The sequence below is a fragment of the Saccoglossus kowalevskii genome, chromosome 1 (genome assembly GCF_978046115.1).
Source record: "Saccoglossus kowalevskii chromosome 1, keSacKowa6.1, whole genome shotgun sequence".
NCBI lineage: Eukaryota > Metazoa > Hemichordata > Enteropneusta > Harrimaniidae > Saccoglossus > Saccoglossus kowalevskii.
In genome coordinates this window covers 42,163,468-42,182,410 of record NC_140641.1, presented here as the reverse complement: position 1 = coordinate 42,182,410, position 18,943 = coordinate 42,163,468, and the positions used below count along the sequence as shown (strand labels likewise).

At 35.0% G+C, this 18,943-nt stretch overlaps 2 protein-coding genes across 2 annotated transcripts in view; both read left to right on the top strand.

Annotated features, from left to right (window-relative positions):
* Positions 1-16,014, top strand: part of LOC100372807 (glycogenin-1-like) — a 45,719-nt gene extending 29,705 nt beyond the window's left edge. Inside the window, exons 5-7 of the mRNA XM_006813191.3 lie at positions 1,798-1,924; positions 2,577-2,772; positions 14,492-16,014. Coding sequence (XP_006813254.1) covers positions 1,798-1,924; positions 2,577-2,772; positions 14,492-14,698 — 530 coding nt within the window. The 3' untranslated portion in view covers positions 14,699-16,014. The remainder of the gene's footprint in view (positions 1-1,797; positions 1,925-2,576; positions 2,773-14,491) is intronic.
* LOC144341607 (uncharacterized) lies at positions 5,107-13,701 on the top strand. Its single transcript, XM_078006986.1, has 3 exons — positions 5,107-5,115; positions 6,533-7,720; positions 13,466-13,701. Exons 1-3 carry the CDS (start codon positions 5,107-5,109, stop codon positions 13,565-13,567), a joined length of 1,299 nt encoding a protein of 432 aa, XP_077863112.1. The 3' UTR covers positions 13,568-13,701.
* Positions 16,015-18,943: the final 2,929 nt, after the last annotated feature.

Here is an 18,943-nt window from a genome sequence, read left to right as displayed (position 1 = left end):
AGTCACACATGACAGCTTTGATGGTCAGTTTGTACATGCAATCACACTGGTCAGTTTGTACATGCAATCACACTGGTCAGTTTGTACATGCAATCACACTGGTCAGTTTGTACATGCAATTACACTGGTCAGTTTGTACATGCAATCACACTGGTCAGTTTGTACATGCAATTACACTGGTCAGTTTGTACATGCAATCACACTGGTCAGTTTGTACATGCAATCACACTGGTCAGTTTGTACATGCAATCACACTGGTCAGTTTGTACATGCAATCACACTGGTCAGTTTGTACATGCAATCACACTGGTCAGTTTGTACATGCAATCACACTGGTCAGTTTGTACATGCAATCACACTGGTCAGTTTGTACATGCAATCACACTGGTCAGTTTGTACATGCAATCACACTGGTCAGTTTGTACATGCAATCACACTGGTCAGTTTGTACATGCAATCACACTGGTCAGTTTGTACATGCAATCACACTGGTCAGTTTGTACATGCAATCACACTGGTCAGTTTGTACATGCAATTACACTGGTCAGTTTGTACATGCAATTACACTGGTCAGTTTGTACATGCAATTACACTGGTCAGTTTGTACATGCAATCACACTGGTCAGTTTGTACATGCAATCACACTGGTCAGTTTGTACATGCAATCACACTGGTCAGTTTGTACATGCAATCACACTGGTCAGTTTGTACATGCAATTACACTGGTCAGTTTGTACATGCAATCACACTGGTCAGTTTGTACATGCAATTACACTGGTCAGTTTGTACATGCAATCACACTGGTCAGTTTGTACATGCAATCACACTGGTCAGTTTGTACATGCAATTACACTGGTCAGTTTGTACATGCAATCACACTGGTCAGTTTGTACATGCAATTACACTGGTCAGTTTGTACATGCAATTACACTGGTCAGTTTGTACATGCAATCACACTGGTCAGTTTGTACATGCAATTACACTGGTCAGTTTGTACATGCAATCACACTGGTCAGTTTGTACATGCAATCACACTGGTCAGTTTGTACATGCAATTACACTGGTCAGTTTGTACATGCAATCACACTGGTCAGTTTGTACATGCAATCACACTGGTCAGTTTGTACATGCAATTACACTGGTCAGTTTGTACATGCAATCACACTGGTCAGTTTGTACATGCAATCACACTGGTCAGTTTGTACATGCAATCACACTGGTCAGTTTGTACATGCAATCACACTGGTCAGTTTGTACATGCAATCACACTGGTCAGTTTGTACATGCAATCACACTGGTCAGTTTGTACATGCAATCACACTGGTCAGTTTGTACATGCAATCACACTGGTCAGTTTGTACATGCAATCACACTGGTCAGTTTGTACATGCAATCACACTGGTCAGTTTGTACATGCAATCACACTGGTCAGTTTGTACATGCAATTACACTGGTCAGTTTGTACATGCAATCACACTGGTCAGTTTGTACATGCAATCACACTGGTCAGTTTGTACATGCAATCACACTGGTCAGTTTGTACATGCAATCACACTGGTCAGTTTGTACATGCAATTACACTGGTCAGTTTGTACATGCAATTACACTGGTCAGTTTGTACATGCAATCACACTGGTCAGTTTGTACATGCAATCACACTGGTCAGTTTGTACATGCAATTACACTGGTCAGTTTGTACATGCAATCACACTGGTCAGTTTGTACATGCAGTCATATAGCGCAGTTTTGATGATCAATTTGTACATGCAGTCATGATTGATTTTATATTATTTCTAGGTGGTGACCAAGGGCTTCTCAACACCTATTTCAGTGATTGGGCAACTAAGGACATTTCAAGGCATTTGCCATTTATTTATAACATGACTTCATCTAGAGCATACAGTTATTTACCAGCATTTGTCAGGTAACTTGTTCCTAATTATATAAACTACAAAGTCAGATGAATTAAACTACTAACATGTTTTCATTTGATATTAGCATAGATTGGTATAAAGGTTATTTACACTACAATCAATTATATTAATATATTTGGGTAATTTGTTTATGTTAGAATAATATTCAAAATCATTAGCTAATGAAATGTGCAAAGTAAAATCATCGCTAATTTTTGCATGTGTGTGTGTGAAAATGCTTGAAATTTGAAATCAAATTTGACGTTCTGTAAACACTCGCTCAAACATTCAAATTGTTGCCTTATTGACGTCACATTCGAACACTTTCCATTGTTCATAATGAAGCAGATGCTCAATAGCATGCTATGATAATCAAAGTTGTCACTGAACACTCAATGTTTGCACAGTGCAAACATTTTTCATGGCATTTTGGGCTATAACCTCATTAAATTATTACGAGCATGAAAAAAATGTACAATTACAAGGTTATCACAAGAACACTGCAAAGTATGCTCTCAGGCGGCACAGGAATGCATCAACCTCCACTACATGTTGCTCAATATGATTACTGTACAGGTAATGCATATTTTGCGATGTTGTCATGATAACCTTGTATTATCAACCATAACGTGTAAGTTTGTGTTTATACTTGTTTATCATTAGATATGGTGATCAAGTGAAAGTGGTGCATTTCATTGGCATAGCCAAACCATGGCAGTTTACTTATGATACAAGCAGTGGTATGGTTCTGCCTCATGAAAGCATGAGCTCTCATCATGAGCTCACATTCATCCAGGCATGGTGGGATATATTCGTTGCCAGGGTCAAACCAAAGCTGGAGGCCGCTCAGACTGCTCAGGTACGTATCTCATCTGGCTTTATTTGTGTAAAGCCTCATGCTGATCACAGGCTTTTAACACAAAATTCTGTTAACTACGACTGGTGTTGGAAATCTGTAAGGTTAAACAAAGTTTCATTTAGTTGTCACTAATACATCAATTACCATCACCATTGTTATACACAATTGGCCTTTCTCTGATTGGTCAGATTTGGTTCACTCCATTAGAAGCATCTCCAATCCAAGATCATTGCAATATATTGTCTTTGTCGTTACTAGCCAGTCTCTACGACAACTTTGTATTGTTTAGATAATTGTCTAAACGAGGCAAGTTGGAGCATGTTGCAGCAAAGGTTGCCTAGCAACACCAGGCACCCTGGGATTTCCCTATATGCAACACACTGTCACTTATACTACTACTACTACCACACTACCAAAAACAAATATTTTAAATATGGTTATTGTGTTCAGTCATCTATCTAAGCCAGGATAGCTGTTATTCCTGGTATTCTGTCAAGGAAGTCTTTGCTTTGGTCGGGCATGTGTGCAAACTCCGGTTGGCTACATTGTGTGGCAGTACCATACTTGTCAAATTTAGTGCCAAGGGTACTCAGCTATAAAATTAATGTGTATGCAAGTGACAATTTTTAGTTCACCATTTGCCAGATTGAGGAGAATATTGCATCTCTTTGTGAAAAAGAACATTGCAAAATCTGTTGCTTCACCATTGATTTCTGCCATGATGTTTGACCTGATAGGACAAGTCTGGAGGACATGGTGCACACTCAGTTTTCATGTAAGGTAACTCTGGGTTTTGTGGGTTGTTGGTCTTTGTAGGTCTTTGTACTTTTGATACTTTGAATGAGACTGTTCATTTAGTTTGGCCAATATTCAACACTATGGTTTGCTGTCCTGATGTTCAGAACCAACAGCTAGTTTGCATCCCGTAATTCTTTACAGACTCTAGCATTCACTGTCGGTCGCTCCAGGTCCTGTGACTTTGTTGTGGACAGTTCGCTGGGTTCTATCGAATCTTTTGGGTGGAGGCCAGTGGCAGATTTGGCACCTCTGAAGGATGCATTCTCCACATACCTAATAAACTATAGCCAACCTTTTCCATGGTTTCTGGTAGAGGAAATTGCATACCAATTCAGAGTAGTATTTCCATTTGGTATTTATGAGAAATGCGGTAGTAGTTTTCCTACTTACCAAAGTAAACTTTACCGGTACACACATTTGTGTATATGACTGGCTTCTCCATCATCCATCAAAGGAGATCCTTTCTGAACATCCTCAGTACCAAATGACATCCTGCAATCACTGTGGTTTGTAATGAGGAGAAATCTTGGCATGGACATGTGTGAAGCATATTTTTGACTCAGTGACAAGATCAGGGAATGCACATTCAACATTAGTATGCATGTTTTAAAGTTGGATGGGGTCTGGTGCTGTCATCACTTGACAGATGTGTCAATTGAGGGATGGGGTGCATATGATGGATCTGCTAACACACTTTCACACACAGTTATCCAAACACCTCAACTAGGAGCTGAAAGCACTACAACAGTTTTTGCCAAACAGTGTCCTCAAGGTGTGTCATTTTCATTGCTGTCGCCTACCTTAGCAAAGAGAGAGGGACAAAGTTAATGCTTCTTGGCAACCTTGCAGTAGAGACTCTGTTGTAGCTGCTACTTGCTGCTGACGATTCCTCACAGTAATATGTATGTGACACAAGGTTTTTCTCAATCTTGAAGCTCATATTGGCACATAGCTTTTCAGATTGTCTGGTTATACCAGAGCCACTCGGTATATTACCAAACACATCTTTTCTATTCCTTTATACCCAGTTTGTATCATACTGCTAACTCAGATCACAAATCTTCCTCTTATGGTGGGAGAATATGTACTGCCAATCTGTGTGGATGGACCATAACAGAAGACAACACATTCATGGATCAACTCATCTTTAAAGTTTTCTTGTTATTTATCTTCAGTATTGGCATTTCTTCTGCAACCTCTATATTATCCAACATTCTGTTCTTATTAAGCTTGGTATCATCCAGAAGCTGCAGTTTGTTGCAAGCTTTATGAGCCATATTATCCAACATTCTGTTCTTATTAAGCTTGGTATCATCCAGAAGCTGCAGTTAGTTGCAAGCTTTATGAGCCATATTATCCAACATTCTGTTCTTATTAAGCTTGGTATCATCCAGAAGCTGCAGTTAGTTGCAAGCTTTATCATTTGCTGGGAACTGTCCACCTCCATACACATCCCACTTTTGAATCTCGCTCTTGGTTTAGCAGGGAGCATGTTATGACACTTCTGCCACCACATGCAGATCTGGGTCACTTGCCATGTCAAAGGTAGGCACATGTATCCAGCTAACTATGGCTCCTGGAGACTAATAAGATTGTTTATGCAAAGTTAAATGCCCCAGTGATGCTGTACTACATGTTGTAAGGACTTGGCAGCTGTTATTGACCTGTGCTGGATGCAGTTTATTTAAAACCTTATAACACATTTATTTCCTACTACCTTAAGGACATAAGGCAGGCTATATGACAGGTCTTATTGTCGTGTGACAAAAGATTACAAACTTGGACTCACAGAACTTACAAGAACACTTATGTTGAGTTGACATATTTGATTTACTATATACACCAGTACATCTGTCAATTATTCTTTGTAAATAGTTTAAAATATCAATTCTTGAATCACAATTGACAATGCATCATTAATTACAAATGCCCAATGTTCAAATAGCAGGACATAGAACTGTCTCATGCTTGTCAGATTTTTGTAAGTTTACACTTCCTGGATCCATGATTTGGTTATAGAAGTCAAGGATTACTTCACTGTTTTACGTTACTGACTCTGTGTTGTTGATAACTTTTTCTGCTTGTTGCTCTTATTTTGGACTGTATTTGTTTAGTTTTAACAATAATCTGAACAATACAAATTAGTGGTAGTAGTTGGCTAGTAACAACTTAAACTAGAAAAACTGACTTAGCTAGTTAAGCAATAAAACTAGCTATAGCATTTTTTTTATATGCGCATGTTTTTCAATAGTGCAAATATGGTATCAACAACCAACCTCAATAAGATCAGTCCAAAATGAGATTAATTTGAAAATTTGCAATGCATTATGGGATATTATAAAAGTGTTTTTGCACTTAGAAGATGGATGCAGCATTACAAATTCTTGATACCTGGATAAAATAAAGGTTTCTTGAAATATATGACAAAGAGCAAATAGACCCTACACTTTTGGCTATTTTTATATAAAATTGTTGAAAATACATAACTGAGGTTTTCAATTCAGGAATCGTGTTAGATAACATGTCACAACATGACCTATATTTGCTCTATTAGGAGTTCATTTTGTAAATACCATGTTCACAAATTACCTTCTGAAAGCCTCCAATAATAGACAAAATGAATGGGAAAAAATGGTGTTTCCAGGCAATGTTTTGGCTCATTTGCAATGTCCATATTTTGCTACTCCCAATTCAGCTACTGAAATGAAATACTTGTACTCTTGTATGTCACTAGAAACAAGATTGTTTCTTCCACTTCCACTTTCTGCTCAACAATGAAAGAATATTCAACTTTTGTCTCTTCAGATTCACAGATTATTTGTATTATTAAGTATAATAAACATTTATTTGTATATCTTGTATTAAAACTAAACCTACTTTGACACACTATAATTCATAGAATGTATTGTGTGATGCAGTGCATTACTGGACAGTTATTTAGTAAATTGACAATCTTATCTAGGAACCTGACCGTTCTCTCTATGCAAGTGATGAAGGAGAGAGTCAAATAGATAAACCAGCTGAACCAACTTCTGGGCCAGCTTCTAAACCAGATGCCGAATTAGCTTCTAAACCAGCAGAATCATCTTTCCCACCAATGCGAGAACAATTATATCCAGATTTGTGCACTCACCCTCCTTCAGTGCCAGAACATTCAGCAGAATATGTGCACAGGGAAATTAGAATGATAGATGAAAACAAATCAACAGATGCTCATGAAAGTAAGGTGCCTGAACCTGATGAGGCTGAATATCCTGAACTTACAGAAGAAGAAAAACGAGTAGAAGAATTAGCTGCATATGTTCATAAGAAGCTTGATGAATCAAAAGAAATGAGTAGATCTGTTAAACTCTTGAAGTTTGAGGGTGATGGTGGTAAATTAACGGAAATATGGGGTATAGTCAAACCAGGTGTTGAGCTGTCGGATGAGAGCAAGGATTTTCATGAATTGACATCAGAAGAAAGACGAGTAGAAGAATTAGCTGCATATGTTCACAGGAAGCTTGGAGAACCTTCGGAAATAAGTAGAGGTGAGCCTTTCGAGGAATACTCTGGTGAAATATCTGAATTATGGGGTATGGTTGAACAGCGTGATGAGTCGTTAGTGGAATGCCATAAACATCGCGAATTGAGTGTGGAAGAAAAGCGTGTCAACGACTTAGCAGAATACATTCATAAAAGATTAGGTGAAGCAATGTGGAAAATGGAGTCGGACAGTGGGAAAGGTGAAGATAAAAAAAGAGAAAATACGTATGTTCTAAAACGTTTGGAACAATTAGCAAAATATATTAATGTGAAGTTAGATGAACGCATGAAAAAGACTAGGAAAACAGATGTATTGTCTGAACAAAAACGTATTATAGATTTAGCTAAGATAATTAATGACAAATTACATGTAATAAGTGAGGAAGAAATAGATGATACAACTACAGATGTACATATCCAAGAATTGTCCAAAGATCTATTCAAATCATTGCTTGAAATAAGACAGGAGAAGGCAAATCGAATTAAGAAAGAGCAGGAGGAGATGGAAATGAGAAAGTTATTTGTAAAAGAGCTACTGGAAGAGGAGTTAACAACCCATGAAGTTCAGACTGTTCTGAGGAAAATGGACGAGCCTGTGAAACCATTAGTACCTGAAGAGACAGAAGTAAGTCAACATTTTTATTATACCAACATTATTCTGAAAATTTAAGGGCCATTCTCACATTTAGCAGTAATGCATGTAAACAAATTGGTGATATTAGTGGCAGTTTTTTTTTGTGATACATAGTCGTGGCTATCACTGGTCAGTTGATTGCATTTGACCACCATGTAACAGTGTTGCATAGTATGCCACAATTTGTTTTCAGCAAACGCTGATTGGTTACTGACATGTAACAGATCAGCGCAGTCAATGAGTTGTAAGTTATTCATACCAGCCAGACAAAACAATGGTTTGGCAATTATTTCATGCTATATTTTCTGTGTACATTATATGTTCTGCATGTCAGTAGTTTTACTCTATTCAGCCATACTTAACACCCAATCCATGGTAAGGTATCAATTGAAACTTTTGGGCATCATTCAATCTTGTCCCAAATTCAAAAATAGAACTTCTATTTTTTTCATTGTCAAATTGCACCCCAAGCAGTGGCCTGAACAGGCCACTTAGGATTATTTGTAAAATTCTAAAAATTGTCAGTCAAACAAAAAATCCTATTTGAACTGTATAGTAGTCTGTTTTGGCAGGATGAATATTACTATTTTTGTAATTTTTGGTAAAAAGTGATTTTTTCAATTTCTTGTTAAAAACTACAATTCAGATTGCTTTTATACTACATATATAGGTGCTACATGTAGACCTCTCTCAGATTTGTTCATTTCGTGTTGATATCTTTAATTCTTTAATTTTGATGAATATTTTTGGCATTTTTGGTAAAAAGTTATATTTTCGACATCTTGTTTAAATTCGCAAGTTCGATTGCTTTGATATTACATATACATTTTGTATGGTACTACATGTGGACCTCTCTCACATTTGTTCATTTCGTGATGATATCTTCAATTATCTAATTTTGATGAATATTTTTGGTAAAAAGTATTATACAAGTCAGATTGTTTTGATACTATACATATTGTTAATTTCCTAATGTAGCCTGCCCAAGAGAATTAAAATACCTTACTATCGATTAGTTGTAAAGTAAGCATGGCTGAACATAGTAAAATTAACAAATTCAATGATATTTTACATAATGAAGCCATACTTGCCTTGTCCTGTCCGCAGATTCAGTTTAGGCTACTGTTTGGGATGCAATTTGACACACTAAGTCTGAGTTTATTGCAAAATAGAGGTGTTCTATTACTGAATTAGTAACAATAATTGTACTATGTCCAAGATTTTCAATTGATACCTAACTTTAGATTACATGTAAGGTAAGTATGGCTTCACTATGTCAAATTATCACCTACAATGTAGGTGAGTTTAAGTTTTTAATACAGGTGTTAGTGTATGTATTGTTAATATTTGTACTAAATTAATCAATGATTGGTAATAATAAACGTGGTCCCCTTTAATTGTTGCCTTTTCTGTACATAATTTAACTTAACATTACTATACATTGAAGTTATAGAATGTGAAACAGTTTTTAATAGTAAATTGACAAATGCATGTACATTGTCAAAGAAACACGGGGTCCTACGTGTATGAGGTTATCACCATCACAAACATGCACATGCACTTGCAATGTTCTATATACTATAGGCTTTTATTGCGTAGTAATGATTCATGTTTACACTACTCGGAGCGCATCATTTGATAGATGTATAGATGCATGTAACCATGACTGGTTGATGTTTTATTTTTTTACTTTGAAATCAAAATTCATCTTTATATTCAAGTGTTGTACCAACAAAGTTCCTCATTTTAATGTAGTAGTATTTACTTAGACCAGTAGAAATGAGTATGGCATATAACTGCTTTATAATGTATATTGGTAGAAGTGTTGATGAAAGAGGATCGTGCACATGATATTGCATTTAATTCTAGTGGTTGGGTTGGGATGGGTGTGGGTGATTTGGGGTCACAGATCAGGGCTTCATTTGTAAAGTTAATTTAGAGCGTGCTGTCGAATAGAATGGGTCAATTTTTTGAGATGAAAAAAGCTTTCCCGTCTGGAAAGAGGTCTACATTCAGCATTTGAAGCTCGATATACATGTGTATTAAATAAAGTGATCAAGTATAAAAACTTGCTATTTTCATAGGGAAAAACAACTAATGGTTAGAACAAGTATGAATGCATAATGAGGTAATATATACAGCGGCTAGTATATATTCTACATACAGCGATACAGTCTACATACAGCAATATAGTACACATACAGCGATACAGTCTACATACAGTGATGTATTCTACATACAGTGATGTATTCTACATACAGCGATATATTCTACATACAGCGATATATTCTACATACAGCGATATATTCTACATACAGCGATATATTCTACATACAGTCTATATATTCTACATACAGTCTATATATTCTACATACAGTCTATATACACCGATATAGTCCACATACACCTATAAATATGTACACCTATGTATAAAATTGCAAAATCCACATATAGCAATTAACTATTCGTAAATGGCAAGTGTCCATATATATAACAGCAATATACAGGCCACGTATAACAATATGTACATGTAATCTACGTATAGCAATACAGTTCACATATAGTAACACATTGTCAACGTATATACCACGCAGTTAGTACATAGAACAGGTCATATATAAGAATACACAGTCCACACATAGCACTACCACATTTGCTCTATTAGAAGGGCATCGCCAATAGATGTGCATATAAACCAAATATCACATTGGCTGTATACTAAATATTACTTGCATTCTCCACAGAAAAATCTCAGTAATTTATGTAAGAGCATGTGCTACAAATAGAGCAAACACAGTAAAGTACAGATCTAGTGAAAATATTATACAGTCTATGTACCGGTATAGTGATACAGTCTGTATATAGTGATACAGTCTGTATATAGTGATACAGTCTGTATATAGTGATACAGTCTGTATATAGCAACATAGTAAACTATCTTTTCTTAGTGCAACTGTAATGTGCTTTTAGCCATTGAGTTAGCATTGAGAGTTTTTAGGGTTTCACACTGAAATTAAAATGTTAATGCCGTAATTACTGTTCACACTATCTATCGCAATATAATGCGTTAGTGTTGTATAACAATTTTTGGATACTGGGTGCAGCATGGCTTTTCATGCGTGGGATAGTACCTTTATTTTCATTTCTATATGTTCAAAAGTCTACCGAAGAAGTAACTATGTGCATTGTGCACTGTAGCATGCTATTAACTGCAGAGTCAGCTCTTTTTACACGGCATCACAGGTAAATACATCATAATCACAGAGACTAACACCTATAATCTAATAGATTCTCTCATTACTCATGTAGCACATCCAGTGGCATTATCAGATTCACATGCAATCTCAGTTTTGAATGGCATATCTTAAAAACAGTGAGGAAAGAGCTGGATAGTCTACTATTTAGAATTTCAAGTAAAGTCTCTGTGTTTTGATGGAACAGGACAAGACACTCAGACAATGTATTAGTCTCTGTTATTAAAATGCATAATTTTATCAGTTGATTGTTATGCTCTCTCCCTCCAACTTTTTGTATTATACCAGCATTTTACTTGATTAGGCGAGGGCATGTTTTTGATTATGCAAGCCGTGGTTAAATAGACAGTGGACTACAGATATGTAGTGTTTAGAAGTGGACCATAAACATGAATAACGTATAGTAAAGAGTAAACTCTGCTGTCATTTTATTTTGTGCTGCAGACATAAAGCGTAAAAAAAAACAACGCTACTCTTATTTTTTTGGTTCAAATAAAGATACTCAATTAAAAGTTTCAGAATTATATGCAAACTACACCAACAAAATGATTGTTGCCTGTAGTGTCTCACTTGTGAAGTTTTGATTCCCCAAATTATAATTATAACTGAGATGATTTTACTAACATCAATGCTGTTGCTAATGAGAAATTACATTAATTAACCTATCAATGCTGAAATACAGGTGGAATTTGCACCAATGCTTGATGTATACATTTGCTATAGATATGCTATTTCATTTAACCACGGTTGCAAGTTCAATGATTTAGAGGCTGCATCACATTTTTTCATTGTTTTTGGTGCTTTAAAATCATTCCCATGTCTCAGAATTACATTTAAAATGATGTTGGTATAATACAATAGCAATAAACCCCTGCAACAATCATGTATACTCCTAGATACTGCACAATTCACTTGAGATGAAATGGTCAATATCTGGTAGTATACTCAACTCCGGCTGTGATTTATTTTTTGCATTTACCAACCTGAATTGCATTGTTCCAAGTTACTTGGAATTGAGATAACTCACTTGATTCAATATAAAAAGACAAAAACAAATGACAAACCTTTTTTGACTAGCCAAATTATTTTAGCTTCTAATTGTTAAAGGTACAATCTTCATGCATATTTATTGTCTATGGTCCACTCATGTTTTCCTGCTATTCATTGCTGAAGCTTATTTTACTAAGAGTTTGTGTGCTGATGTTTTCACTGCTTTTCTCTAGTTATGAATGTTACACTTTGAAGATTATCAATGTTTTGTAAATTTATCACTAGCTTTAAAGATTTCAGTAATATTGTGATATTGTCCTCATGATATTATACGACCACTATTTGTAAATTTAAATACTGTTGCTCTCTTAAATTCTAGATCACCAAAACCCTCAAATTTGCTCACTAATTAGCACATCTGCTGATTGTTGTCTGTGTTTGAATTGAACTGGCAGAATCAAACCACTTTTATGAGAGTGAAACATTAAATGCAGAATGCAGTCTGTTTCTGCATACAAGAATGTGTTTGTGGTTTATTATCTCCACTAATAAGTCTTACAAACATAGGTGAATAGAACTAAAAAAAAACGTACGTGTTATGTGTATCAACACAACACTTGGTGTTTTTAGTGTATTTGTGGGTGCCATCAAGTATGTGTAAATCTGTGTTGTCTATACAAAACATTAATGCTATCACAGCGTTCAGTGTGACTAGCGCTGTAACTTCTGCATTTTCCACTATCGAGTGATCAGTAAACAGGTTTAGTGGATATTACAATAGATGACCATTCACACACACACAAAAATGACTGCAATTATACAAAGAATAAATGTTTAATGTGCTGCATTTGTCTCTTAAACTAACCAGTTCAAATCAAACAATGATTTCATATAAATTGTTAGCCAAGTAGCTACCGATATATTACTATGCTGTGGACCATACAAAATATCAAATTACGGCTTCTATTAATTTTGAAATTGGTCAGACATTTAGAGTTGTCGTGTACTTTTGCATCAAGAATATAAGGAGTGATTTACCTGCATATTTACATCTAAATTACCATAATCATTTCAATAATTAGACCATGAAAATAATTATTTTTTGGGGTGGATTCCGATACAATTCAACTACTTTACATTCATTAGCGTTCAATATTATGTTGCCTATCATTTTGGTACATGCTCAATGTTTTTGTTTTGTGCTGTGCTGTGCTGTGTTAACTACACGTGTATAAAATGTGCTTTTTATTTATCAGTTATTGAGCATTATTAAATATTGAAATCACTTTGCATGGTTAATAAGCATGGTTATAAACTTCTAACATTTTCTTAATTACCAATATTAATCTTGCTTTATTCGCAGTCAACTAATTTAAACGAACATTGTCATCAAACAGATTTGCAGTTGACGGCTCCTGGTACAACTGCTTTTAAGTGTGATTTCTACTGACGTACCAAATTGTAACTAATTCTATTTTATCATTTATTACAGAAATGGAAATATAATGGTATGTTGTCTATGTACTTGAACAGAATAAAAATGTGGAATGGCACTCCACATGCTATATCTGTATGCTGCTCATACATACACTAGCCATTTGTGACACAAACCAGTGATTTGGAAATGAAATAGAATTTGTCCATGGCTGAAGAATACTTGTTTTTGATACAGAATTTGTATATTTATTGTTCATGTAATTCAATATAAAAGAAGCTGTTTTAATTGCATTGGAAGTCTCCTATTGTGTTATTTCACAAGACTGGAAATCATGGAACTCTGAGAACGCCCATTTGCCTCACCGGCTTGACAGTGACAGAGAGGGTGTCCTCAGGAAACTCAGTAAAGTGTGCAAAAAAGTCGCTGTTGTACAGTATTTGTAATTATTAACTGCTGCAAGCAGAGTTATTGGTACAGTGTGATAGGTCCATATACATGCATGTACACTCTTGGGGAGACAGTATACATGTCATCACAGTTCTTCTATACACTATACAGGGACTTTGATGTCATGTATATCATATTTGGGATCATCATACTTTTCAGTAGATTTGCATATTGTAACCATTGTTATGTTAATTAAGCTCTATTTCTAGTTAAAATAGTTTATTTTCCATTGTGTAATGAAAACCACAAACAGAACATCTGCTGCAAAATCGAATGATTGATTTTGAACTTCAAATTATTTTTTTTATAGTTCAATGTTTTAAGTTTATTGAATGCCACAATGACAATATGCCCTTTGTTTGCCTCGTTTACATTCAAATTCAGCATAACGCAAGATCTCACAGTGAATAGAAAATATTCACCGAGACTCACAACATGGGCAATAGGATTTTCTCTAGTTATGAATGTTACACTTTGAAGATTATCAATGTTTTGTATGCAGAGAGTTTCATCAGATTGACTTTAGTAATTGTTGTTTTCCATTATTTCCACACCACCAGGTCAGAATGTAGACAACAAAACTCCTACCTAATGACTAATATCATGCTTCTATTTTCATTGATGTTTCTGTAGACTATGAGCAGTGAGTTGGGTAAGCTGAAGTTGCTGAGCACAGCAACACCTCCCAGTAGTCCTACAGAGCCTGGGGTACCAGCACATCCTGTTGACAGTCGTACTCGTCAATTTCAGTGGGAACAGGGACAGATTGACTACCTGGGTGAAGATCGTTTTGAAAATATTAAGAAGAAACTGGACGAAAAGATCAACAATGGTCCATAAATTAGGTGGACATAGAATTGACTGATATTAAATTATTTGATAAGTAAAAAAAATCATTGTAAAAAAGGTAGTGATGTTAAGAATACATTGTGTATTAGTGGGGACTGAGCCTGTGTTTGTAGATACGCTGTAAATTGTAATATGGGTCAATATAAATGTATGGGTATAAACAAGCAGAAATAATCTACGATGTAGATCTCTTGCATGGTGTCAATCTGACTGAACTTGTGTGGTGGTTATAAACTTGGTTAACAGTGCAGTCGTTTAAGTTAATATTCCCAAATGGCCATTCAAGTTATTGTTTTGGTGTCGCACTGTGTTGCAGCCTGTTCATGACTGTCATCGAGCAGTTTAATGAGTGTCTAACTTTTTTCGATATGCAGTTATTGCTTTTTGTTTATGACATTAAACATTTATATGGATTATCTATTAACACTTCATTCTGTGGTCATAATTAGGTCTTGTATAGTCTATTATCATTTGCTTATTTTCAAATAATTCGGCAGACTTTTTACATGTCTTCCAACTTCATTTAAAGATATTTGTCGATTTGCAATTTTTCATACCTTGTTGAAAAAAAGTAAATTTTGATTTTTCAGAACAAAATTATAATTGTTATTGAGAAGATGTGGCTTGCTAGTTGTATGATAACCAAATTAACACTATTATAAAAACTTGACTTCATACATTTTACTTTCTTCTAGACCAGAGCTTTGATGTAATACAGCTTTGTAATCTGTGCATGTCCTTTATATTCATATCTAATTCATATCTGTTTTTTTGTGTCTTAATGCCAGTGTAACTTGCATTAGGGTAAGAGAAAAACAGATGCAAGCATGCTACACCGGCAACAAAAGGCTTAAAATGGCAGCGTTTTAAACCCTCTTTGAAAGGGAATATCAGCATCAGCATAAATTCCAATGACACTTGTGTGAACACAGGTAGAAGGCTAAATTGCCATAATGAGGTATACATTCACTATTTAGGAAATGAGTGAATTTGGGCAACTAAAATGATTTTAGGTGCCATGGTCTACTGTATTAAAATTTCAAAAGAAGTGCTCGCAATACATGTCAAATTTTCAGACAGTATAGTTTGTTGTATAAATCTGTATATTTAACCTGGCCAAACATTGTCAACTATTGATGCTTGATTGCATCAATGACGTAAATAAGAAAAACGTACACTGAATACAGAAATGTGATCAATCTTAATCTTGGATCAGCATGTACCATTGTGTTGATTGTCCAGTGGTGGCCATATTTATGCCTTTTGTAAAAAAATCATGATGTGAAATAAAGATATGATCTCTGTAATTACTGGGTGCAACTTTTTAGTCTGTTTTGACACAGTCTGAAAACGGAACTTATGGATTGATCTCTGAGTCCATGTGTTTGGACCTATATATTAGACATGCCTGGATGTATCACATTCAAACTTCACACTTACATAATATTGTACATGTGCACATCAATTTATTTCAAAAACTGATTCAAGATGGCCAAATGGCAGCCATATTTGTACTAAAAAACCGTCAAAATCAAGCATTTCTCAGATGTTTACAGATTGTGTTCAAACTTGGGACATTATGGGACCTTGATGCAAGTCTTTTTTTTCCCCGGATCAGATTCAAAATGGCCAACTGGTGGCCTTTTTGTTTTAATGAATCTGGTTCTAGTGCCATGCTGTGACTGATTATGTTAAAATTTTGAATATTCATTATCTCATAGATATACAGATATATTGGTTCGATGATCTGATTCCGAATGCCCGAATGGCGGTGTAGTAAAAAAATCAAGCATTTCTGGAACCGGATCTTGGTTGTTTAGATGGATTTTGTTCAAATTTGGTATATACATTAGACATTATTGGGTCCCTGATGCACGGCATCAGATAGGATTAAAAATGGCCAACTGATGACCATTTTGTTTTACTGAATGATGTTCCAGCGCAATATCTCAATATGGACAAGTATTGTACAGTACTATAAACAGAACTATATATCTTAGATTTGATAACTTACCGGGGACTGCGCCATGCATGGCTTGTTCTTAGTGTATTTGTTTTGGTGCCTTCATCTGTTGTCATATTACCTTACTTAACACATTACCTGCTGAAAGCCTCCATGTATAGCTGAACTGAATGGAAAAAAAAACTGACTTCAGCAGGTAATTTAACTTACCTCAGTATCTGTAGCTTATATTTCGATTAGCCAAGTATTTTCCTGCTCTATAACAACCTATACAAAGCAATTGACCTCCAAGTTTTCTCAAATGCTACATTCTGTCATGTGAGAGTCCTGAAAATGTGTCATTCACGTGTATCAAACTGTTGAGTTTTCTTTTGCTTGTGGGTTAAAAATCAATATGGAGACTACAAGATGTAAGTGGTTAAACTGAATTACACCCTCATTGCTTAAAAAAATGCAAGAACAATATTACAAGAATTGTGATGCTATACTCTGGTGATGCTAGCTGTAAGAAAGAATATCTAACTAATTAGACAGATAACTATAATGAAAAAATAATTGAATAAATTAGATATCTAAAATATATTTTATTATGAATTATTTCTTGCCAAAGTATTTGAATACAAACAGGTTTGTTAAAAATCACTTCCCATGCATTCTGATAAATTGGAAATGCAGTGTGCTCATTTATCGTGAAAATGGAACTTTCTTTACAAAGAAGTCTGAAATCATCAATTACACAATCACATCTTCGCAGTTGGATGTTCTGATCAAGAATGCAATCGTCTATTGTCAGCACATCAGACTTGTTCTATTCGGTATCACTGTTAACTGATAATTTACTACAAGATTCTTAGATTAGCTGCCAATTAAGCATTTATTTTAAACACTTAATGGACTTTTAACTGAAACGTGATAACCAGATTTGATTTATTGTGTAATCTATTGATGCAAAAAATGAACAACACTTGTTCCCTTCATCTTATTTGCTCTAACTTGCCAGACTTGGGTTGTGATTAACAAACTCCAATTAAATGCTAGCATTTCCACATTAACTGGATATTGCAAACCTGGTCAGATAAATTGCATGTATTTTCTAAAAGAGACATTAATAGTACTGTACTTGGTGTGTAATATTCATTGCAGAAAAAAAGTTACTTTGTTTCTCAATGGATTTCTGAAATATTGTTTAATCCTTGCTCCAAGTCAGGAAGTTACTTTGTTTATCAATGAAAATCTGAAATACTTTTTTAGTATTAGAATTATTTTTTTTCCCATTTGTTCAGACTTGTAGTTTTTTCCCAGGCTGATTACTAAACAAGTTTATTTGGTTATCTGAAAATTGTGCTTATTTGGTATAATCATGGTCACTGATTCATTTGATGAAACAAAGTGGTGAATTAGTACATATAGCTGCATGTATGCTTGAATTGCATGGTGGTTCTTTTAGTTTTTAGTCTTTTATAGTAATTTTCTTTACTGCAAAATTAATTTACGTTAATGTGCAAGATTTTTTTTATATTTGAGATTATGAAGCAGCTGACTTTCGATAGATTGGAATTAACCATTTTACACACGTGTAGTCACACTCGCAGACTCTGTAAATTTGTACAATGAAGTATTATATCAAGAATGTTGTGTTGACTTTCAGCAAAGATACTAATTGGCATCCAGAGAATATTTGCTGGAGTTTGTACTTTTATGCAGAAAAATACTTACTTGACATGCATTATATTGTAGAAAACATCTTTGAGAGTTGGTACTTATGGAATGTACTCATGTAATTGCAGGATTATCATCAGTTCAGATTTATGAGGTAGTCACATGAATACTACAATGTATACCTGGAGACAGTGTGGTGTCACATAGTGGTGCTGAATCCTTTATTACCCAAATTTTCCTGTGATAACCTCAATATTACCCAACTTTTACTGCTTGTCATCGTGATGGTTCAAAATGGCCAGCCTAAAGTATACATGCCTGTGATGTCAAGTGACGATTCTATTTCCATTACATACTACACTGTTGTTGCCACATTCGTTGTAAACAATAACAAATGTTTGAATGTGATGTAAATAGTTTGACATGGAAGAAGCAATTGTGATTTGTTTTACAGTTACTGTTAGATTATATATATTTTTTGGTTAGATAAAACTACTTTTTGCACGAAATGGCTGATTAAAATACTAACTGCATGTGTGATTAAATCCAATTACTGTATTTACTAGACATGCCTTATTGTGTAATAAAAAAAAGCAATCTGTCGTCAATGAATA

What these genes read in the sequence shown, in the direction of transcription:
- LOC144341607 (XM_078006986.1), top strand. An exon ending in TAGTACCTGAAGAGACAGAA is followed by an intron (nt 7,721 to 13,465) that starts GTAAGTCAACAT and finishes CATTTATTACAG; the next exon opens with AAATGGAAATATAATGGTAT.